The 24,978-nt window shown below is 40.1% G+C and overlaps 1 protein-coding gene across 4 annotated transcripts in view; it reads right to left on the bottom strand.

Moving 5' to 3' along the window:
* Nucleotides 1–24,978, bottom strand: part of LOC126194876 (probable E3 ubiquitin-protein ligase MGRN1) — a 175,199-nt gene that overhangs the window by 77,513 nt on the left and 72,708 nt on the right. For all 4 annotated transcript variants that reach the window (XR_007538523.1, XM_049933227.1, XM_049933234.1 and 1 more), the window contains exon 11: nt 10,536–10,749. Coding sequence is in view for 3 of the 4 variants with exons in the window: in XM_049933227.1 (XP_049789184.1) it covers nt 10,536–10,749 (214 nt within the window). In the remaining variant the exon portion in view is untranslated. The remainder of the gene's footprint in view (nt 1–10,535; nt 10,750–24,978) is intronic.

Raw genomic sequence — 24,978 nt, 5'->3', positions numbered from 1 at the left:
TTTCTTGATATATTCACTAAGTATGTCAAACTTTATCCATTAAAATCAGCTACTGCTGCATCCATAGCCAAGAAGCTGGTCAAGGATTATATAGTCAAGGTAGGCAAACCAGAGGCTATTCTTTCTGACAATGGGTCAATGTTCACTGGATTTCGTTGGAGGCAAACATTAGCCAGTTGTGGTATAAAACAAATTCTAACATTAGTGTACCACCCTTCGGCGAATCCCGTGGAACAAATTTTTTGTGAATTAAACCGGTTCATGAGAACATATTGCCACAACCAGCAACCCAAATGGATCGATTATCTTCACGATTTTCAGGAAATTGTAAACAATATGCCACATACTACGACAGAATACACCCAATACGAACTGATGTTTGGAAAACAGGAACAGAATGACCGGATTCGACCAATTCCTAAAGTAGCTATTAACAAAATAGACCTACAAAATAAAGTACGACAATCCTTACTCAATATAATGGACAAGGCAAGAAAAAGGAAAATATATTTTGACAATCGACTTGGAAAAATAAAAACATATAAAGTGAAAGACCAAGTTTTAGTAAAAACTCATCCTAAGGCTTCACTTATACATAGGAAGAACACAAAATGGCAATTATTGTATCAAGGACCATTTGTGATTACCAAAATACCCCATCCAGGAACTCATGTTTTGAAGGATGTGAAGAATGGAAAGGTGAAAGGAATGTATCCTCATCACTTGTTAAAGCAATTTCATGATGACTGACGATTCTGAAGATTGAAAATACTATTCTTATCAAATAATATTAATTTGAGAATTTTCATTAAACCTATGAATCATACTTACGATAGTTTTTTTTTTTTTTTTGCAATTTAGTAGTTAGTTTTTCTTTTCAGGCATAGTGTACGAGAGATATGCAGACATTATGTATTGGTTTTCCACTGTAAAGATAAGTTTTCTTTTCAGTATGCAGAGAATTTAGCTATAGTATCAATGATTTCTTTTAAATTTTTTTTTATTTTAGTAGATAGTAACTTCAATCAGGTTTCACAATGCATAATGACCATGGGTTAGTGACTCAAATGAATCTGGTCTATGGCAAGATATTTTTCCTTATGTCAATTTAACAATGTCAGTGTACGTTTGTATTTGCCTTTTTACTTGCTGAGCTGAAGTCATGCTGTTCGGAAGGGGTAACCCGTTCTCAGTTTTAAAAGGACACCTATTACTTTGTTTCAATCTTTTGTGATGAACATTGTCTTTATAATTGTACTATTGTTGTAACATACCTGTGTATGTAAATTATGTTATGTCAATTGTTGCTCGCGAAGTCACCAACTGAGCGAATGCCTTTCAGTTATAAGCACATCAACAAGTGTTAAAGTCCATCTGAAAGATGACGAGCATAAGTTGACACGGCAGCACCAGTTGGATTTGTGTATAATGCATTCTAGGGTTGTTGATAGAAATGAAGAACACCTTACGACTTTCGAATATTTCGAATTCAGGACAGAGAATTAGAAAGAACTTTAGATTAGATTCTATTTCAGCTCAGCATAGATCAAATACCTTTTCCACGGAACTTACACTGACTCTTATTTTCATGTTAACCATATGCGGAAAACCATAACACCCACGAGGAGACGGTGAAATGGGAATAGAATTCCATCAGTTACCCGGAGATGACAGATAGAAGGGAATCGTAGATGGACGTAAACCAACGCGTCGACGGTTCACCTCAAGACACAGAAGATTAACAGTGTTGTGTTTCTTTTGTGAACAGTGTTTAAATTCATTCAAAAAAAAATCCATATTGTAAATATTTTTTTTATTTTCCATTGTAATTCAATTAATTTTTTTTGCAAATGAGAAATACGAGGATTGTAAATCTACCCCGAGGTTTTCCTTGGTTTTCCTTTGTGGGGCTTGGCCGAATGGCTAGATTATCCGTTTGAGACATCCCAAGGCGAGTGACAGAAGCTTTGAGTGATGATGAAAAAGGTTTCTGATCACATCTCATGCCATCCTCGACAAATGAATAAAAGCAAGCATGTAAGCGATGCATATATGCTGCATCAGGAATTCAGCACAGGCTTTGTCAGCAGTATATGCACCCAAATCTATAATTTACATTTAGATAGTCATTCACTAATACCAAAATATCATAAGAAATACAGTGGACATTAATACTCTAGTGGACATTAATATAGCGTCATAAACAATCACCGATATAGTGTTGTGTGAACGCTCGTGTTTGTTTTTGCCCAAAAACATTCGTCCACAAGAGGGGCATATATGATGTATCATGCAGCGTAACTTGCTGTGACAGTGCGAGAGAGAGAGACAAAGATATTGTTTATTACTCTGTGGCGGTCAGCGCTCACATAATTATTCTTAGGATATAGAGTTTTTTCGTTCTTGTTAAGAGTAATTTTTAGGGGAGGAGAGCCATTCTTGTGATGTAAAAAATCGACGCCATTGCGAGTTTTTGATTCACATTGTAAAATATAAGTGCATATGGAAGGAAATCAGTTAATAGAGCAATAAAATATTGTTCATTTCAAGAAGGTACGTCTTATTATACACCCAGCGATATACTGCTGTTGTGATTTACTAATAAACACCAGCTGAGAACAGTTCCGACAGGAGCGTTCAGTTCTAGTGAAATAGTTCGATGTTTTCTTCAGAAAAGAAGTCACTCCATGGATCATTCAAATCCACAATAGTAACTGGACATTTCTCAGAACTGAAAGCAATCTGATTGCTATGCAACAGAACCCTGAAGAATATTTCTCGGTACTTTGGTTACCACTTTCAGCTCAACACGGTATCTGCAGCATCTGGAGCAGATTTCTACAACAGCGGAAGCGTGTAATTGCTATCAGTTTCACACACCGCCCTGTGTACGCTGTATGTATTTACCCACAACAGTGAACATACAGTTACTCACACACATAGAAAGACAATACTAGGTGGTGTGGGGAAACATTTCAGTACAAAGGCCCTGTAGAGCTAAACAGTAATTAGCCTAGTAAGAAAAGGAGTCATTATAGGGGGGGGGGGGGGGGGGGTACAAGTGATGGAGGTAGGTCAAAACTGTTTGAGATATTGTTTAATGTGTGTTATTGGTTGGCTATGCTCTGTAGGATGAATAATGAAGAAATACTTGCACTGAAGGCAAAGAACAACAGAAAGCACATTCTTAACAAGTCTAGCCCAGAGCATGCCTTTTGAGGCCGACTTCTTCAGTAATTAGGTTCTTTTGGGCATACGCCAACACCAGTGTTGAGAGAATCTGATGACAGTTTTCAGTAATAATGCATCTTATGAAGGGTGAAGAAAGTTTCTGGGGATGTGAGAGGCAGAAGAGAGCAGTAAGATAGAAATCAGGAGATTGTGGGATGATGGATAGAGTGATGCATCTTTTTATGCATAGTTGTCCCCTCAGGGAAGAGTAAGAAATAACTAGGCTCATAGTGTTCCCTCATATGGCATTCAGAATGTTATTTCAGCTGCTGGAGAACAAGGATATCTCTCTCTCTCTCTCTCTCTCTCTCTCTCTCTCTCTCTCTCAGAGATGTGATGCAGGAACTTAATACCATGGGGAAAGAATTCTGCTAAAGAAATATGGAGTTAAATAAGACCTGGAAAAAAAATTGTGTCATTATGTAATACTAGAGTAGTTAGGGATATGGACTGATGGAATCAAAAAAGTCAAAATCTTTGTTAAAGAATGGGTAGCATCCAGTGACTACAAATTTTTATGGTAAACTGTATACTTTTAGAGTAAAGTGACAACTCACTGAATAGTAAAGGCGCAGAATTTTTGATACACACACAAATATGACTGAAAACTCTGCTATCTTTCAGATGAATCCTTTTCAAGCTACAGTACACACACACACACACACACACACACACACACACACACACACAGTGTACATGAACATGCTTGTGTGCGTATGCTAACTTAAAAAAAGAATTTGTCCACCAAAGTTTTCAGTTCTCTAGATGACTCAATATTTCTAATATTCTGTGAATTGTTATATTTATTCCCAAATTACTTACATTTTACCACAACTTTTCATTCCCAAATTTTATGGTAATTCCATTAGGAGGGATACAAAGTGGCAGGCAGGAGTTTGGGAAGAGTGTATGGGACTAGAGTTTTGATAGGATGAAGGTGAGTCTTCTGAACTGGGAGGTGTATAATAATTAGTGACTCTCATGAGAATGATATGGCACTGGTCATGAAAGAGGAAACGAATATGAAAAACCAGCAATGGAATTAATTTCAAACAAACTGATAATCTAAATATTATATACAAAAAGGACTCAAATTTGTAATGTTGGGAGGGAAGGACAGAAGGTTAAAAAGAAATGTAAGTGATGTTTTGTGTTGACAGGAGAATTAAATGTGAAAATAAATAGATGGAAAATACAAGAGAAACAGATCCCAGTGATGAAACAAGAACTATGACAAAGGGTTCAAGATGATGCAGGATTGCAGAAGTTAAGATGTTTTGTTTACGTAATTCACTACAGTACTTCAATTACAAATAATGTTACACCATCTTATTTATAAACATAAAAATTAAATGTGAGTAATTTTGTTATTATGCCATAAAAAGTATAATGCAGCAAAGCAAACCCTAGAGCCAGCAGCTGCAGGAACTAACTAGGTCACATGACTCAGTACAGCCATGTTTCGGTATTTAAAAGAAAAACAGGAAAGTGCACACAATACACACACTATTAAAGATATGGATAAATGTGGTTTTGGGCAGAAAATTCTGTGACATTATGGACAGTACAAAGGAATAACAACTTTGTGAGAACTTCACAGCTAATGTCTCCCCCAATTCGATTTCAAGGCTAACAAAAAAGCTCTGACAAGGGAAAGGCACAATAGTCAAACTGAATGACGATGAGTTTTAAGGTGCTAGGTTTCTTCACTCCAAAATCATTTGCCTGGTGGGACTTTGTTCAGGAGACAGCATCCTCAGAAGTTGGATGACATCAGTTTAAAACTCACTGAAATACCACTGAATATAGAAAAAGCATGGCAGCATAGTGCGTAAAGCTCCAGGCTTTCACACTGTGGGGCATGTTTTGATCCAGATCATATACGAATTTCAATTTTCTTTCCTCTTTTTCTTTACTTCCATCCTACTTTAATTTTTGGGAATTGTATTCATTAAATTTGTTACAAAATAGATGATAAAGCAGTAAAATATTTTTTTTTTATTTCTTTAATATGCAGCAGGTGTCTACAAATTTATTAATTACATTATGATTTATAATTTCTAGAGTGATAGTCACCATAGGAACATTACTTAAAATAAGGGAAAGAATACTACTCAACCATAGCAGACAGATGCATTGAGCATAGACACACATAACTGGAAACAGCACTCACACTAGCTTTCAATCTCTTGCCCTTTCTCAATAAAAAGTACACGCATTCACACATGTAACCACTTTTTTTTAAATTTAATATGGAGCATCTGCATACAAATTTATTTATTATATTATGATTTATAATTTTTTACAGTGAGGTAACCACCTACATATAGCAGACTGATATGAGCAGTATAGACACATGTAACAGGAAACAGCATTCACACTGGCTTTTGAGATTTTGCTCTTTCTCTAGCAACAGTACACACATTCACACATACAACCACACAGACAGCCAAATGCGCACGTCCATGGTCACAGTGAGACTGAGGATTGATTTTCGATTACTGAAAGCAATTGCCTGAGTTGATGGTGGGAGGGGGTAGGGGGGGGGTAGGGGGGGGGGAAGGACAAAAGAAAGGGTAATGGGAAAAAGGCAGGTCTTTGCACAGATAAGTCTGCAGTGAACAACAAGATGAAAGGAGTACACTTTCACTTTCTTCACCTCCCCACTCCTTTCCCCCTCTTCCTCTTCCTCTTTCTTTAACTTTTTTCACTCCACCCTCTGAACTCCTTTTGTCTTGTTGCATGGCCACGAAGTCATCTCTGCAAACACCTGCATCTTTCTCACTACTCCTTCTTATGGCCTTCCCTACCCTCTCCCCTCCTCTGTCAGCTCAGGCAACTGCCTTCAATAACCAAGTATCGACAAGTATCAGTGTACTTTTGGGCATGTGTGTTGTTGTGTGTGTGAAATTCCGTACTTTTGCCAGGAAAAGAGCAAGAGCTTGAAAGCTTGGTGAATACTATTTCCTGTTACATGTCTCAGCCATCGGTCCACTATAGGTCAGAGGCTGACTTACCCTTATTTTACCTATTGCTCCATTAAGGAAGTTCCATTATTGTTATTCAAACAAACGTTAGTAACATAAATTGTTCTTGTGTAATGAACAATGTATGATGAACACTTTGCCACAGTGACATTTATTTTTCAATAAATTTAAAGGGAAACTTATGTCATGAACTTCCTGTAATATCATTTTTTTTTTCTTCGCTGCTACAAATCAGCGTATACCCTAAGTTAACCAGCATTTTGCACTACTAGCTGCTCCAGGCAAAAGATGTCCTTTGTTGGTTCTGCACATTTTCATAATTTTGACTGAGGTAAAATGACACCCAAGTGTTCACCTCTGGCACGTCTGAGTATAAGTTGTCACAGAATCAATTAACTGTAAGTAAAAAATTCGTTCAATTTGCCTTTTTATTTACATGTAAAAACCAACTTTGGAATTTTTCTTTGTATGAGATCATGTGTGCCAGATTTGTGAACTGATTTGAAATTCTAAATTCACATATTTTATTGTTTGTGTCACTTCTACGCACTTTTTCATTATTTGTATCAATAGTTGTTTGTAAAGTGATAAACTGTGAAATTTCAAACATTTGTGAATACTGTCTTAAACTTGTACTGTTATTGTCAACTGTAGGCTAAAACTTATTTGTGTTCTTTTACAATTTTTGAGAACAGTAGGCCTACCCTCATTGAAAACAATCATTTGCTAATTTCATTCTATAACTACATGAGAAATAGGTTATTTCTGAGAATTTTTGGACTCAAAACTATATTTTTGAAAATTTTCATAATTTTTTTTAAGTTACAGAAGTTGTAAATAATTTATTTCATAGCAAATCAGCATCTGTAAATGATAATTACTGCCAAAGAATAGATCATCATGAATTTTGGCATATATGAATGCAAATACACAAATACTTTTGAGTATTTTCACAGGTTATCATTGTCCTGTGCATAAACTAATCTGTAGTATTAAACTGAGATTTGTGGTTTAGTTACTGTATCAGATATTGTAATGAGCATATTGCATTACATTAACTTTCCTTTTCAAGAGGAGCATGTACTATCTATATTTATCATAAATTTTCAAGTTAACTTCAGAAAGTTATAGGAAACCAGTAATTTTTACCATATGTTTTTCTGCTGTCTTAATAGAAATCTTGTTTTGTGTTTTTTTGCTTCAATTCTTATGAGGAATTAGTAATTTTTTAGCTCAACTGATTAAAACATAGTCAGCAGGCTTAGTTTAATGTTCACTGCCCTTTAAAACACTGCAGCAGTCACAATACTGCCACAATGTGAATGCTGTTCTTGAACATGGGGTTAGTCAAGCTGATATTCATAAGCAGCTGGAAGTTGTCCTGACTACTGTCAAACTATTGGTAGCTGCTGCGAATCGCTGTGTTGGAAGAGCTCCTGAGAATCATGTACCTGTAATACCAAAGATTATTCTCTCCTGTGGATTCTGTCTCCTCTGGGGGAAGTATGGGACCTGTCATTACTCATCCACTTGACTGCAAGTGGCATGTCAATGGTAAATCTCGTCGTCCTGTACAGGTTAGACAAGCACCAGGGAGGACTCAGGTTGTTATATGGATCCCCCAAAAAGCAACAATTTCAAGGTGATGTCTTTCACTGAAACAGAAACTGAGCGAGAGAGATCACTTCACCTGTTTTGGGGAAACCTGCTTAGTCTCATGCCAAGATGAAGGAAACGCAAAAGAATAGGGACCTACTAATCGTTGGCAGCTCAAACAATGAATAATAGTACCCCTTAGGGCAAAGGCAGCAAGAGACAGGAAGGGACAACGGGTGTACTCAGTGTGTATGCTTGGAGACCTCATTCATGCTGAAGAAGCTATTTCGGCAGCCACTGAGGGAACACGGTGCAACACTGCTGGTTATGATGAACACTGGAACAAATTATGCCTGTCATCTGGACTCTGAGGTCATACATGGATCACTCCAGCATGGCAGAGACAGCTGATAAACCTTGCACATGGAGTTTCAACAAAGTTCACAATTTGCACCATTGTCCCCAGATCTGATTGTAGTCCTGTGTTTCTGAGTCGAGTGCAAGGACTGAACAAGAGATTTCAAGGGTTCCGTGAGCAGCAACACCGAGACTTCTTGGACTTGTGCCATAGTGCTGAGAGCTGTAGAGTTTCCCTAAATGGGTCAGGTGCACACAACATATCAGAGGCTGCCACCCAGGTACCTGACAGCTGTAGGAAAGCCAGAAGTATCAGTGTAAGGTCCAAAAAAATGATTCCTAGAGGCAAGAGTATTAAAATCCTAGTAGTTAACTGCTGAAGCATTCACAACAAAGTGACAGAGTTTGAAGCACTCTGAAAAGCAGTGACGCTCACATAAGCTAGGTACAGAAAGATGGTTGAAACTGAAACTGATAACAGTGAGATTTTTAGAGAAAATTTAAGTGTTTACGAAAAGGATGGCTAGCAGGAAATGGACATGGTGCATTTATCACAGTAGACAAGAAACTCAGATCCACTGAGACAGAAATTGAAGCTCCATGTGAGATTGTGTGGGCAAGACTCAATGTTAGAGGTGGGTGTAAAATGGTAATTGGATCCTTATATCGACCACCAAAATCACCTCCTGATGTAACTGAAAACTTCAGAGGAAACATCAGTTCTTTCGAACATAAGTTCCCCAATTATACTGCAATCACTGGTGGGGACTGCAATCATCCAAAAACCAATTTGTTAGTGGAGACCACGACACGGCATCCTCCAAAACATTACTAAATGCCTTCTCCCAAAACTACCTTCAACATGTAGTTCGGAACAACAAGTAGACACGACCTCTTTGAGGATGTCCATGTGCAAACTAATATAAGTGACCATGATGCAGTTGTGGCACCAAAGATTATCAAAGTACAAAGAACAACCAAAACAAGTAGCAAGATACAGTGAAATCCCACTTTTACACTATGTATAGGATTACCCCTCGCATTTTCGCACTTTGTGTATGATATATGTACATAACAGGCATCAAAAGTCTTGTCAGAGACTTTTTTATTATCTAATAAATGTTTATCATCTAATGAAAACCATTGATGCAAATGGAATTGGTAACTGTCTGGGAAGTAGAAACGTCTGACTTAATTTCAAACGTCATAATCGACGGCTTTGGAAAGCCTGCAGCTGTCATTCATTATTTAAATAATGAAATACTGCAGTAGTTACGTATTTTTTAATGTTTAATGACACGTTTCACAATTTTTTCTCATTGTCAAGTGCAAATATGTACATAAATATTTTGTGTGGTACTTGAGTACATGTTATTCTGCCTCTCATGCACTGTAATTGTGTTTTTGAGGTTGACAGCCGTCACGTATTGTAACTCCCCAGTTACGTAGAAAATTGACAATGAGAATAAATTCTTGAAACACATTTTGTTCAGCATGGAAAAAACGTAACCAGTGTTGTGTTTAAACTAAAAACATTTGAGCAATGCAAAGCGAATGACGGTGTCAACTAGCACTACAAGAGGCCAAGCATCGAAACACATTAAATATGGTTCAACAAAGGTGTCACAATGTTCGCTACAATCATGAAACTGCATTTGCGCAGTAGAATGTTTGGAAATGATTGTGAATGGTCATGATATCTTTATTCGAATGAGCCTAGTTATCCCCATCAGCCATCACACCAAGTAGTGCTTGGCAGTAGCGGGAGATACAGCACAAATTGTTGTAACTTTTACACATTTACTTGTTCAAATCTGTTGAGCAGAGTGCCCTGGAGTCAAGAAACTTAACCATGTAATATTTTAAACACTACTGGACGAACAACATGCCAGCATCATTTTTTTTTTCCTCGACGAATATTTTTTCGTAATGCGGTAATCTTGGGAAAATTATAAATATGTTGATGCAAATTTGAGTTCAAACAAACACTGTGGACAGGAAATTGGACAGGAGTGATAAAAAATGACGTAAACCGCGAGAAAACGTTAAGTCCGGGAACGTAAAAGCGGGGCTATATTGTATATATGTTCAGTAACAATATAAGGAAAAAGATAGATCATTACTCGCCATAAAAATGATACACTGAGTTGCAGACAGGAACAATGAAACGACTGATATGCATTTAGCTTTTGGCCATGAAACCATCTTCAGTAAAGGAAACACACACACACACAAACACACACATATTCAACGCTTGTTAATATTAAACAAAATAAACTAAGAACTATCACAACACAAATCAACTTATTTCTTTCTTAAATTACTTGAAAGGTGTGATAATTGACATTATCTCAAAATAGTTACTTGTTGGCATGTCATTCGTTGTAGCTAGATCATCCTTAGTTCGCAGACTGTCAACATGAATGACTTCCTCTTCTTCCTCCTCATCTTCTTCTTCTTCTTCATCTTCATCATCCAAATTATTTCCAATTATTGAAACAGTAGTTGGTGGACTCACAACACCTGCCACTTCAAGTAAAGGTGAAAGCTTCTCTGCTTCACTATCATCATCAACATTCTGCAAAGTACAAACAAACAAAAATAAAAATCCCGGTAAAGGCCACACTTCAGATACTCTGATGAATTAGAAATTAAAAAGGATCAAGTCACTACAGTCTCATTTAAAGCAGTTTCCATTTTACAGCTAGCGAGCTGAACTACTCCCGCCACAAATACACCAACAAGAGCCTGGCACTGTCAGCTTCTGTGCTGCCACTTCTTCTGGGTAAAACATTGTGCCTGCCAGTTCTCAGTAAGTCATTGTGGTAAGAGATTCATGTAATGTTTAATTTTGCATTCCATTCAATGTGTGGTGAAAGTAGCTGAAAGAGGGGCACACCCAGGTTTCACTCCTCTCCAAAATGTTGGACTTCTTGTGGCTTACACAGGGTGCCAAAAACTTTAGGAACACGTTCCTTATACAGGAATAAATAAAAAAGCCTAGTAAACACGGGCTCTAAAATGTATATCTTATGACGTATGAGCATCTGTTCATTTTCAATACTATGAAGCAGATCTCCACTAAGTTAAGGTTTTCACTTTCCATATTTTGGGAGGAGGAAGTGTTGACCAAAAAAGGAAAAAATGCCTTGTAAACATGGGGTCTAAAATGCGTACTGTAAGAGCTATGAGCACTTGTTCATCTTCGGTAATGTGAAATACATACCTGCTAAGGTATGCATTTTACAGCCTATGTTTACTAGATATTTTTTGCTTGTTTTGGTCCCTACTACCTCCTCCCAAAATAGGAAAAGTAAAGAGTGGAAGAGATGTGTGCCATAGTATCAAAGACAAACAAATGCTCATATGTCTTAAGTTATGCACTTTCCTGTCCTTGTTTACTAGACTTTTTTCCTTGTTTTGCTGTAAAGAAGTTGTCACTAAAGTATGCTGATTATTATTATTATTATTATTTTGGACACCCTGTGTAAGTCGCAAGTCCAACATTTTGGGATACCCTGTATACTGTCAGTCACATGAATTTCTGTGTTCTGTGAGAATTATTTTGGTTTACAGAGAGAGAGGGGGGGGAGGGGGGGGATAAAGAACAACCTCTTGTTACTCTGAACAAAGTAGTGGAGTGCATGCAGCTGCTCTACAAGTCAGTGAACAGTTTTGTCATCTGAATTAGCAATATGTAAATTGCCAAAGAAGAATAGGAGCAAATTGGAAATAATGGCAGTTACTCATTCATGTTAAAGTATCTTTTTTCTATAGTCTGAATTTCAGAAATTACAAGACAAGGTGCATGAAAAGAAATAAGAAGATTTGTATCTTCAACAATTGTGGCATGATGTGTCTTGTAGCTGTTAGTTTAGCACTATGGTGAGGTTTGGATTTAATATGTGTAAGTTGTGGCATCAAATCACATAATTTTTATCTTTACACGAACCATGGACCTTGCCGTTGGTGGGGAGGCTTGCGTGCTTCAACGATACACATAGCCATACCGTAGGTGCTACCACAACGGAGAGGTATCTGTTGAGAGGCCAGACAAACGTGTGGTTCCTGAAGAGGGCAGCAGCCTTTTCAGTAGTTGCAGGGGCAACAGTCTGGATGATTGACTGATCTGGCCTTGTAACGCTAACCAAAACGGCCTTCCTGTTGTGATACTGCGAACGGCTGAAAGCAAGGGGAAACTACAGCTGTAATTTTTCCCGAGGGCATGCAGCTTTACTGTATGATTAAATGGTGATGGCATCCTCTTGGGTAAAATATTCCGGAGGTAAAATAGTCCCCCATTCAGATATCTGGGCGGGGACTACTCAAGAGGATGTCATTATCAGGAGAAAGAAAACTGGCGTAGTATGGATCGGAGCGTGAAATGTCAAATCCCTTAATCAGTCAGGTAGGTTAGAAAATTTAAAAAGGGAAATCGATAGGTTAAACTAAGATATAGTGGGAATTAGTGAAGTTCGGTGGCAGGAGGAACAAGACTTTTGGTCAGGTGAATACAGGGTTATAAATACAAAATCAAATAGGGGTATGGCAGGAGTAGGTTTAATAATGAATAAAAAAATACGATTGCAGGTAAGCTACTACAAACAGCATAGTGAATGCATTATTGTGGCCAAGATAGACATGAATCCCACGCCTATACAGTAGTACAAGTTTATATGCCAACTGGCTCTGCAGATGATGGAGAAATTGATGAAATGTATGATGAGATAAAAGAAATTATTCAGGTAGTGAAGGGAGATGAAAATTTAATAGTCATGGGTGACTGGAATTCAACAGTCGGAAAAGGAAGAGAAGGATACGTAGCAGGTGAATATGGATTAGGGCTAAGAAATGAAAGAGGAAGCTGCCTGGTAGAATTTTGCACAGAGCATAACTTAATCAAGAATCATGAAAGAAGTTTGTATACATGGAAGAACCCTGAAGATACTAGAAGGTTTCAGATAGATTATATAATGGTAAGACAGAAATTTAGGAACCAGGTTTTAAACTGTAAGACATATCGAGGGTCAGATGTGGACTCTGACCACAATCTATTGATTATGAACTGTAGATTAAAACTGAAGAAACTGCAAAAAGGTGAGAATTTAAGAAGATGGGATCTGGATAAACTGAAAGAACCAGAGGTTGTACATAGTTTCAGGGAGAGCATAAGGGAACAATTGACAGGAATTAGGGAAAGAAATACAGTAGAAGAAGAATGGGTAGCTTTGAGGGATGAAGTAGTGAAGGCAGCAGAGGATCAAGTAGGTAAAAAGACGAGGGCTAGTAGAAATCCTTGGGTAGCAGAAGAGATACTGAATATAATTGATGAAAGGAGAAAATACAAAAATGCAGTAAATGAAGCAGGCAAAAAGGAATACAAACGTCTAAAAAATGAGATCGACAGGAAGTGCAAAATGGCTAAGCAGGCATGGCTAGAAGACAAATGTAAGAATGTAGAGGCGCATCACTAGGGGTAAGATAGATACTGCCTACAGGAAAATTAAAGAGACCTTTGGAGAAAAGAGAACCACTTGCATTAATATCAAGAGCTCAGATGGAAACCCAGTTCTAAGCAATGAAGGGAAAGCAGAAAGGTGGAAGGAGTATATTGAGGGTCTATACAGGGGCGGTGTTCTTGAGGACAATATTATGGAAATGGAAGAGGATGTAGATGAAGATGAAATGATAGATATGATACTGCGTGAAGAATTTGGCAGAGCACTGAAATACCTAAGTCGGAACAAGGCCCCGGAAGTAGACAACATTCCATTAGAACTACTGACGGCCTTGGGAGAGCCAGTCCTGACAAAAAACTACCATCTGGTGAGCAAGATGTATGAGACAGGCGAAATACCCTCAGACTTCAAGAAGAATATAATTATTCCAATCCCAAAGAAAGCGGGTGTTGATAGATGTGAAACTTACCGAACTATCAGTTTAATAAGTCACAGCTGCAAAATACTAACGCGAATTCTTTACAGACGCTTGGAAAAACTGGTTGAAGCCGACCTCGGGGAAGATCAGTTTGGATTCCGTAGAAATGTTAGAACACGTGAGGCAATACTGAACCTATGACTTATCTTAGAAAATAGAGTAAGGAAAGGCAAACCTACATTCCTAGCATTTGTAGACTGAGAGAAGGCTTTTGACAATGCTGACTGCAATACACTCTTTCAAATTCTGAAGGTGGCAGGGGTAAAATACAGGGAGTGAAAGGCTATTTACAATTTGTACAGAAACCAGATGGCAGTGATAAGAGTCGAGGGACATGAAAGGGAAGTATTTGTTGGGAAGGGAGTGAGACAGGGTTGTAGCCTCTCCCTGATACTATTCAATCTGTATATTGAGCAAGCAGTAAAGGAAACAAAAGAAAAGTTTGGAGTAGGCATTAAAATCAATGGAGAAGAAATAAAAACTATGAGGTTCGCCAATGACATCGTAATTCTGTCAGAGACAGCAAAGAACTTGGAAGAGTAGTTGAACGGAATGGACAGTGTCTTGAAAGGAGGATATAAGACGAACATCAACAAAAGCAAAACGAGGATAATGGAATGTAGTTGAATTAAATCTGGTGATGCTGATGGAATTAGATTAGGAAATGAGACACTTAAAGTAGTAAAGGAGTTTTGCTATTTGGGGAGCAAAGTAACTGATGATGGTCGAAGTAGAGAGGATATAAAATGTAGACTGGCAATGGGAAGGAAAGCGTTTCTGAAGAAGAGAAATTTGTTAACATCGAGTATTGATCTAAGTGTCAGGAAGTCATTTGTAAAAGTATTTGTATGGAGTGTAGCCGTGTATGGAAGTGAAACATGGACGATAAATAGTTTAGACAATAAGAGAATAGAAGCTTTCAAAATGTGGTGCTACAGAAGAATGCTGAAGATTAGATGGGTAGATCACATAACTAATGAGGAGGTATTGAACAGAATTGGGGAGAAGAGGAGTTTGTGGCACAACTTGACTAGAAGAAGGGATCGGTTGGTAGGACATGTTCCGAGGCATCAAGGGATCACTAATTTAGTACTGGAGGGCAGTGTGGAGAGTAAAAACCATAGATGGAGACCAAGAGATGAATACACTAAGCAGATTCAGAAGGATGTAGGCTGCAGTAGGTACTGGGAGATGATGAAGCTTGCACAGGATAGAATAGCATGGAGAGCTGCATCAAACCAGAATCAGGACTGAAGACCACAACAACAACATGGGGAAAATTATGGAGAGAGAGAGAGAGAGAGAGAGAGAGAGAGAGAGAGAGAGAGAGAGATAGAGAGAGAGAAACTATGTGGTGAAGATTTCAGATTGTTGCTCTTAAATTGTGGTTGTGCACAGTCCCCTAAGTGGCACACTAAGACCCCAAAATTTTTCCCACCTAAAACACTGACTTAGGGAGTGGTAGTATTCTCTGACTGCAGAAGTAACATCTTTCAAATGTTAGTTCAATTCTTGCAGATCTTAATCAGCAATCTGCACTCTGGAATTTAAATTCCTCTGTTTTTTGGCTGTTACTTATATTCATGCACCTTGTTTTTCTGTTTATCCAGTGTTTAGAGTAACATATGCTTTTCCCCAGCATATTTGTCTCCTACATTTGTGGTGTCATCTGAAGAGTGAGGTCCTTCACTACGGAACCACAAGCTAAGGACAGTCGCTGTCAGAAACAGCCACGAATGAGAGACATCGACGAAGACACACCCTCGTGAGGTTCTGCATGTCTCCACTGCTGGAAGTCTACTTATCTTATGTCAGAGCACAGCACACGTCGGCCCCTCCTCTTTGATAGCCTGCTCTGGTAGCAGGGTCATCGTAGTTCACATCCAGTAGTGAGCTAGTGTCATTAGTCAGAACTGTGTACCGAAGTTTATAGTTAAATAAAAGTAGTATTTGACTGTCATTCAGTACAAGACAAAAACTGTTGCAGCATTACATGACAGTATTATTCAGTGTAAGAACAGTTACTAACGTGTACTGTGATTGTAATTGTATATTGACCCTCATATGGACTTGGATTTCTACTAAAGATAAGTATTCTGTATTAAAGAGTTTTCCTGAAACTGAATTAATATTCTATACATGTTGTACACCCCACTTGACTTCCTCCAGATGTCAAACTTATTGAATTGTTGTCTTGCTACAATATATATATATATAAATGGCAACACGTACGTTCTCATATATGTTCAGTCTGCCTGTGTGGAAGTGCTCGGTGTACTGCTAGTCATAGTGGCAGTAATGTTTTTGTGTATTCTATTTAGTATAAAGTGCTTGACCATATCTAAGCCCTCAAATGAACTACCACTAAGGCAAACTGTTCAGTTTCAGGCACAGCAGACTGTACGACTGCTCTAAGTGTTCAACAGATGACAAACTTACTGTTGAAACAAGCAGCACCACAGCCAGATGCTGCACTCGAGTTTCACCAGTTTAGCAGCATAGAAGAGGATTGGTTGGAACATCATGCTCAACTGGAAGTTCATTTCACTACTTACAGAAATAAAAGTGTAACATGCAATGCATTCTTTCTGTTCACTGTCAGAGCCAATGTGTACCGCCTGTCTCTCAAATTGTTTCCTGACTTTGGAAGATGTTGATTGTGAAATCAATGAGCATTACAAGATGCAGTTTCATGTCACTGTGGCAAGACCAATCATTAAAACAATGGATAGCTGAATTTCAAGAGCTAACAAGAAATTTTAAGTGTTCTTGTGAAGAGAATTATAGTGATATTAAGTTACGTGATGCAACCACGCAAAATTTATCACATGCACACATAAGCACTGCTATCCTAAATTGCCAGACCCGGATCCGAAAACAATTCTGTCAATTGTAGAGTCTCAAAGTATAGTGGCCACAACGACGGTTGATTTTGAGACTCCGTCAATTTCTCTCACAACAAAAACAATAACATCATAGAAGCGAAAACAAGTGAAATTTTTAAACTATCACTGTGTCTTACTTTCTTGGTTGCATCTTACTTTCTTGGTTGCTCTGCTTGTCAAAAAGTATTCTTGTTGTACAAGATATTTGTGTTCAAAAATCTGTGATACGGTCATAATATCCATATCTAATGACAGTTACTTCAATGTATAAAGAAGCTTAATTAGATTAGTGTTGAAAGAAGAAATATTGTTGGTCAATATGTAAAATCCAGGAGGATTCCAGCTTTCTTCCAGCCTCTAGCACTGAAGATGCTGTTGAGGAGTAGTAATCCACTAGCAAGAGCAGAAGCGCAGTTATTTGGATTTTACTAGCATGTCTGGATAGTAGTGAATTGTATGAAATGGGCAACCATGGAGAATGTTACACAATGGAGTAAAACCAAAATAAATAAATTACACTCCACTTTGGCTCAGTTTCGTGACAGGGCTGAGTAACAATCATACACTCTACTTTGGCAGCAGTGACAGGATGCAAAATAGTGGCCCCTACAGAACAATAATAAGAAGATTTTAAGAAATTTAGTGAGAAGAAATTAGAGCTATACGCCGTTGTCCTTCACAATGAGAGTCAACAGCCACCAATAATTTGCAGTGCAGGTGCTATTAAAAAACCCTGTTCGTAAATGAAGAGTGGAAATTATATATAGTCAATCAGTTAACAATTATTCTTGACTACAATGACAGATCCAAAATCAGAACAAGCCTGATCAGTCCATGACTTGGAAGAGCAATGACAGCAGTTCATACAACCTCCAAATGTCACAACTTTGTTATGACTCACTGATAGAGTCCTAAAGTACCGCCTCGCTACAAATCGCTGTCACTCCAGCTTCGACAAGAGTGAAAAAGTTTACAAACAAGCATAGCATCTCTACTCAGGAATTACAAACAGAGGTCAACAATCAATGTGATCTAGTGCAAAATGAAGTTAATGAGCAATTTAGAGAGGTGAACAGAAACTTGCAATAATAAAAGAATTAAGTGAGCTGAAATTTAACAATAGTAAAGAGTAAATCTCAGACGTCCCAATAAGGCTGAATGTATAGAGGAGAATAGGAATTCGAAGGTAACAATTAGTGCCCATTCTACTTTTACTAGTTTGAAGCAACAAATACATGACCTAGTTGAGCAGAAGGTGCAAGAGAGAAATGACTCAACTGTAGGTACTCGTAATTCTGCAGGAGAGTCAGTTAAAAATGAAGGGGAATTTCAAAAACTCTGGGTGGAAATGAAGAAAGCAAAACAAGAATTAAGCAGAAGGCAGATTAAAAAAAGAGTAATGGATTAGCACAAGACTTAATAGAGGAATTTCAACATGGAAATGGGATGAACTTGTCCAAACAGATTCCTAAATGTAAACCAGACGGTGATGTACATCTCACCTATTTCTTAAGAGTGTTCACTATATCTTTACTAAAGAGGTGTGAATATTCTTAAAAAAATAGATTTAGCACTCAGTTACTTGGTAGGTGACACAGCAGAATGGGGAACCACTCATTCAGAAGAGTTTAAATCTCTGAACAATTTTCAGAAAAAATTCAAAAGGAAATACTGTTCACCTAGTACAAAGGAGAATTTGGCTGTACGATTACTTGATCCCAAATACTATAACGGTACATAGGATAGTTGCAAGTAATACACTGAATGGCACTTAACTAAATACAAATATTTAGATAACCCATTGAAACACATTTTGGCGAAGGCCCTCGTTAGGAGACTATTTTACTATGTGAGGAAAGAAACATGATACTGGAGCTGGACCACTACTGACGATCTATGAGCCTTTATAGGAGGCCTGGATATACCTAATAAAGAATGGGGACCGGGGGGGTGGGGGTGGGGGGGGGGTGACCGGGTGAGGAGGTGGGGAACTGCCCAAAGAAAACAATTACGGTGATCGCCACCCATAAAAATTTCAACAGAGAAAAGAGAGTAACTTCTGTCTTGCAGATAAAAGGAATAATAATTGAGGGAACAAAACAAGAAATGGCCAACCAAATAATTATTCACAGGTATTTATATCCAATACAACAAATAACCTAGAGAACCATGTATCCTTTAGTATGTTTTTTCAAAATCAGGTTTCCTCAAATGGATCCTATCCTATTCCAGATTCAGAAAACACGGAACATCCTGGTGTAAGAATCAGGATCCAAGAAGTTACAATGCAGCCTTAGGCCTGTGGGGAGGCTAATTGCATTTATCCATACTGTTGTGGGACGCAAGTGGTCACTGGAAAAAGGCGAAATAAAATATGAAGAGCAAATTAAAACAATAGTAGTCTGAAATGTATTTGGTGTAACACAGATATTTATATACATTCTGGAAGTGAAGTTTCACTAATATCCCAAGGTTTCCTAGTAAAAATCCAGAACAAACAATAAATAATTTTAAGTTTTTGTAAATCATATTAGTGGTACCTAATATAAATCTGCATATACTACTTTGGATAGATTGGTTACTTACTCACAAAGTATTGTTAAGTTTCAAAACTAATGAGCTGTACTGGACAAGTGGAGTTTCCATATATAGGGTGTCCTTCAAGACCAATAGCTAACAATTAAGCCAAATTTATCAGTGAATAATGCTCAGTTACTAGCAACGGCTAGATACGAGAACGTTGATGATAGCCTGGAACACCCTAAGATAAAAGCTTGTTAGTCAAATAGTCTAATGACTAAACAAAAACAGGAACTGCATGATATTTTACTACAATAGAGAGACATATTTTTTGATAAGACCAGAGTAATTAGTCAGTATATCTGTAAATTTAAAGTAAAAGATAATACACCTTTGTTTGTAAACCTTATCCAGCACCATTAAGCTTAGATCTGCAGTGCAGGGAGAAATCCAGAAAATGGTTGAGAATGGAATCATAGAACATAATGTAAGCATATGCAACAATCCTCTACTAGATGTGAGAAAATTTTCTGGAGGCATGTGACTTGAATCCGACACTCATACCCTTAATAACCATGTAGAAACTGAAAGAAATACAATGGTCTGCATCTGAGAATTGTTGTTGAGATTTGAGTAAGCTAAATATTTTAGCTAGATGGATCTGATAACCCAACATTGGCAGGTATGTCTTCATGAATACTCTACATCATGTACCATGCTTTTATTTGAGGGTAAACTGTACCATTTTTTAATACTTCTCTTTGGTTTGTACATCTCAGTAGTGGTACTCACACAAGCACTAGAGAAATTTCTGGTAGAACGACCTGGCGCTTGTATGTGGATGACATTTTGATTTTTTAGAAAACATGAGGAGAGCACTGCTCTTTACTAACCAAAACATTGCATAAATTTTACAAAATTGGCTTCACAATTAAATTATCAAAATCATACTTTGGCCAGGACAAACAGAAATTTTTTTGTCCATATTGTAGGAATACAAGGGTTGGGGCCTGATCCTGAAAGTATAAGAGCCATCATAGATTGTCCTGAACTGAGAAATTTCTCAGGCTAGAGGAATTCTATAGGCATTTCATAAGAGGTCAACCCATTAATGATCCACAATTATTATCCCTTTTAAAACAAAGATCGAAATGGACATGGGATGAGGGGACATAAGAGGTATTTCAGAATGTTAAACAAGCTTCGGTAGCTGTACCCATACCAAAATACCCAGAAATGCAGGAAACACTCAAGTTCACAACCAGTCTATAAATGGGATAGCATGCAAATTATTTCAAGGCAAATAGGACCCAGAACTAGGAGAACACAACACAATCGCTTTTGCAACCAAAAGTTTAAATAAACATGAACTAACTTATACAGCAACCGATAACAGTTATTGGCTATTGTGTGGAAAATAAAAAATTCACACTTAAAAGTCTGGGTGTTATAACCTTTAATCACTAATGAATTGCGTGGATATACAAACGTAGAAACAATAGCGGGTTACATGCTACCAACTCCGTATCTGTCACTCAACTGCCATGCTGTGACATGCGGCCGGCGCTGTTCATAGCCAGGTGGCGCTCCCGCGCTCGGCCGAGCTGTGGAGCGCCTCTATCGCCGTGTTCGCGTACTGACGTAGTGGCACTTTTAAATCTCATGGCACTGTCACAACACTTTTCCCCCCTTGAAAAAAAACATTCACTTCCTTGGAGACACGGACAGTGCGGAGACATCCATGGCCTCTTGGGAGGCCCCGAGAAGATCTCGCGGAGAAACACAAGAGTATGGTCGAAAATGTCCAGGACAGAAGCTTGCGTGTGGAACGTGCCTCCTGAACAAGATGATGGGTGAAAACTCCGGAGCAGCATCCATAGGTGTCGTGGACCTGGGGGTGTGCTCCAGCGAGATGGGTCCCGGAGAAGGCGGCGTCGTGACTGGGGTCGGTTCCGGCGTACTCGGAAGCGGTAGCCAAGTCGGCTGCAGCAACACGCACGGAAGATCGGCAGCAGCGACAGGACTGGCTTCTCGGGCTGGTGGAGGCGAAAGAAGGGGCGGTGGCACCGGCGTAGCCACCACTTGTGGGCGCATCTGGTCGTAATGGCGAACAACCATGCCGTTGTCCGTACGTATGTCACAAAGTCGGCGGCCGCAAAGAGCCCGGACCACCCCTGGAAGCCATTTAGGGCAAGATCCATACCCTCGTGCCCACACGTCGGCACCCACCGAGTATTTTCCCGCGCTAGGGGACACAGTACAAGGCCTGACAGGGTGAAGCAGGTGCAGTAGAGTGCGCGGTTGGTGGCCATGCAAGAGTTCAGCAGGGCTGCAATCACCCAGAGGCGTGAAGCGATAAGAACTCAGAAATTGCAACAGAGCGTCATCTGTGGAAAAATCACTAAGGAATTTTTTCATCTGGCTTTTGAAAGTGCGGACAAGGCGCTCGACCTCCCCATTCGATTGCAGATGGAAGGGCGGTGCTGTAACATGATGAATCCCTTGTCCAGTACAAAAATCACGGAAGGCCTGCGAAGAGAACTGAGGGCCATTGTCCGTGACAATCGTGGATGGAAGACCTTCTAGCGCAAAGATTTTGGACAAAGCCAGCATCGTCGCCGCAGTGGTGGGTGACGGACATCGAACAACAAACAGAAACTTCGAGAAGGCATCAATCAACAGTAGCCAATAAGTGCCGAGGAAGGGGCCGGAAAAGTCAGCGTGCAAACGTTCCCATGGCTGTGCCAGATCAGGCCACGGAGAGGGCATTGTACAGGGTGCAGCCAGTTGTTGAGCACACTGACCACACGCAGCGACCATGTGGGCGATGTCCGAATCAATACCGGGCCAATAAATGTGCCTGCGGGCCAGGGACTTAGTCCGAGAAATCCCCCAATGGCCTTCATGCAATAGTTTGAGAACATCTGTGCGAAGAGAGGCTGGCACCATGACCCGTGGAGATGCGCCATCCGTGGCCAGAAGAACAACACCCTCACGAACAGACAGACGAAGGCGCAAGGCATGGTAGTTGCGAAGGGGATCCGATGCCCGGATCTTGGTCCTGTCCGGCCAACCCTGTTGAACAAAACCGATCACCTGACGCAGGACCGGGTCCCACGCAGTAGCCGACGCGACCTGCGAACCTGTAAGTGGAAAACCCTCGACCACACGACGTTCTTCCTCATCGATGTGGAAACAGAGTACTTCATCTCGATCGAAAACCAGGTCGGGGCCAATCGGCAAACGCGACAACGCGTCAGCGTTGGCGTGCTGGGCCGTGGGGCGATAGTGAATCTCATAGTGAAAACGAGACAAGTATAAGGCCCAACGTTGCAGGTGGTGAGCTGCCTTATCCGGAAGCGATGCCGAGGGGCTGAACAGAGAGACCAGCGGCTTGTGGTCGGTGATGAGGTGAAACTTAGAAACATACAAAAAAACGTTGAACTTCTTTAGAGCATAAATGATAGCGAGCGCCTCCTTTTCTATTTGAGAGTAATGCCATTGGGCATCGTTGAGGGTCTTGGAAGCATAGGCAATGGGTCGTTCCGACCCATCCTCATACCGATGGGCGAGAACAGCCCCTAGGCCATACTGTGATGCGTCAGTCGCCAGAACCAAGTGCTGACCTGGACGGAATGTGGCAAGACAAGGCGCCGACTGCAAATGAGCCTTCAGGCGGACAAAAGCCTGCTCACACTCATCGGACCAACAGAAAGGAACGTTTTTGCATAACAGCTGATGCAGAGGATGAGCCACCGCCGCCGCGGATGGAATGAATGTGTGATAATAAGCAATCTTGCCTAGAAACGCCTGAAGTTCTTTGACCGTAGACGGCCGGGGTAGAGCGGTAATGGCCGCAACGTGCTGTCGTAGAGGACGTATACCCTCACGGGACAAGTGGAAACCAAGATACACAACGGAGGGTTGGAAGAACTGTGACTTGTCCAGATTGCACTTCAACCCAGCCGAATGCAGAACCCGAAACAGTGAACGCAAATTGCGAAGGTGCTCCTCAGTGGACGCCCCCGTGACAACAATGTCATCCAGGAAGTTGATGCAGCCGGGAACGGAAGCCGTGAGCTGTTCCAAAAACCGCTGAAAAATGGCCAGCGCGCTAGCGACGCCAAATGGTAACCACTGGTACTGATATAACCCACAAGGAGTGTTGATGACGAGAAATTCCTTGGAAGACGCATCCAACGGCAACTGATGGTACGCCTCCGATAAATTAAGTTTGGAAAACAACTGGCCCCCAGCGAGCTTGGTAAATAACTCCTCAGGACGGGGAAGAGGATAACTGTCAATGAGGCTCTGAGCGTTGACAGTGGCTTTAAAATCACCACACAATTGCAGACTCCCATTTGGTTTAGAAACCACCACGATTGGCGATGCCCATTCGCTGGAGGTAACAGGAAGGAGAATCCCTGAAGCTGTTAACCTGTCTATCTCAGCCTTGACAGGTGCACGCAACGCCATCGGAATAGGGCGTGCCCGGAAAAACTTAGGGCGAGCTGTAGGTTTAAGAGTAATGTGGGCTTCAAAATCCTTGGCACGACCCAGACCAGCAGAGAACACAGACGAGAATTCAGAACACAATCCATCCAGCTGTTGATATGGAATATCCTCAGATATGAGGTGCACATCATCATCAATGGAGAACCCGAACAACTGGAAAGCATAATAACCGAACAGGTTTCCAGTGCCTGCATGATCCACCACATAAAACATGAGGGGCCTAACAACAGACTTGTAGGCAGTGGAAGCATCAAACTGGCCAACGATAGGAATTTTCTGCTTATTATAAGTTCGCAGATTTCGCGTAACTGGAGACAAGGGAGGGGAGCCCAACTCCAAATATGTGCAAGAATTAATGAGAGTTACTGCAGAGCCAGTGTCCACTTGCATGCGAATGTCTTTATCCAGAACACGAACAGTAACAAACAACTTATTTGTTTGAGAAAGCACACAGTTAACATCCATGTCCGATGCCTCGTCCTCGTCGACAGGAACTTTAGGGGACTGACACACAGAAGCAATGTGGCCTTTTTTCCTACATGAATTACACGTGGCCCAACGTTTTGGACACGCGGCCCTGTCATGCTGTACGAAACAACGTGGACAAGAAGGAAGTGCGGAACAAACCTGCTTCTGTGGTTGCTGTTTTCGCTGCGAGCGTGGCGGCCCAACGCGACGTTGTTGACGCGAGTGAACCGCCGCCACATCGTCGTTCCCCTGTGAAACAGGCAAATTGTCCGCGTCGAAAGTGGTCTGTACAGCGCCTACATCACACCACGCGTCTATTTGCGCACCAGCAGCGTGAGACACTTCAAAAGATTGAGCGATGCTGAGAACTTCCGACACCGACGGTTTGGCAGTTGTAAGGCACGTTGCCGAACTTCTTTATCAGGAGCAAGCTGTAGAATAGCGTCCCTAACCATGGAATCAGCATAAGACTCATGATGAGT

Source organism: Schistocerca nitens, chromosome 1, assembly GCF_023898315.1.
Source record: "Schistocerca nitens isolate TAMUIC-IGC-003100 chromosome 1, iqSchNite1.1, whole genome shotgun sequence".
In the NCBI taxonomy this organism is placed as follows: Eukaryota; Metazoa; Arthropoda; class Insecta; order Orthoptera; family Acrididae; genus Schistocerca; species Schistocerca nitens.
This window is presented reverse-complemented; position numbering and strand designations above follow the sequence as displayed.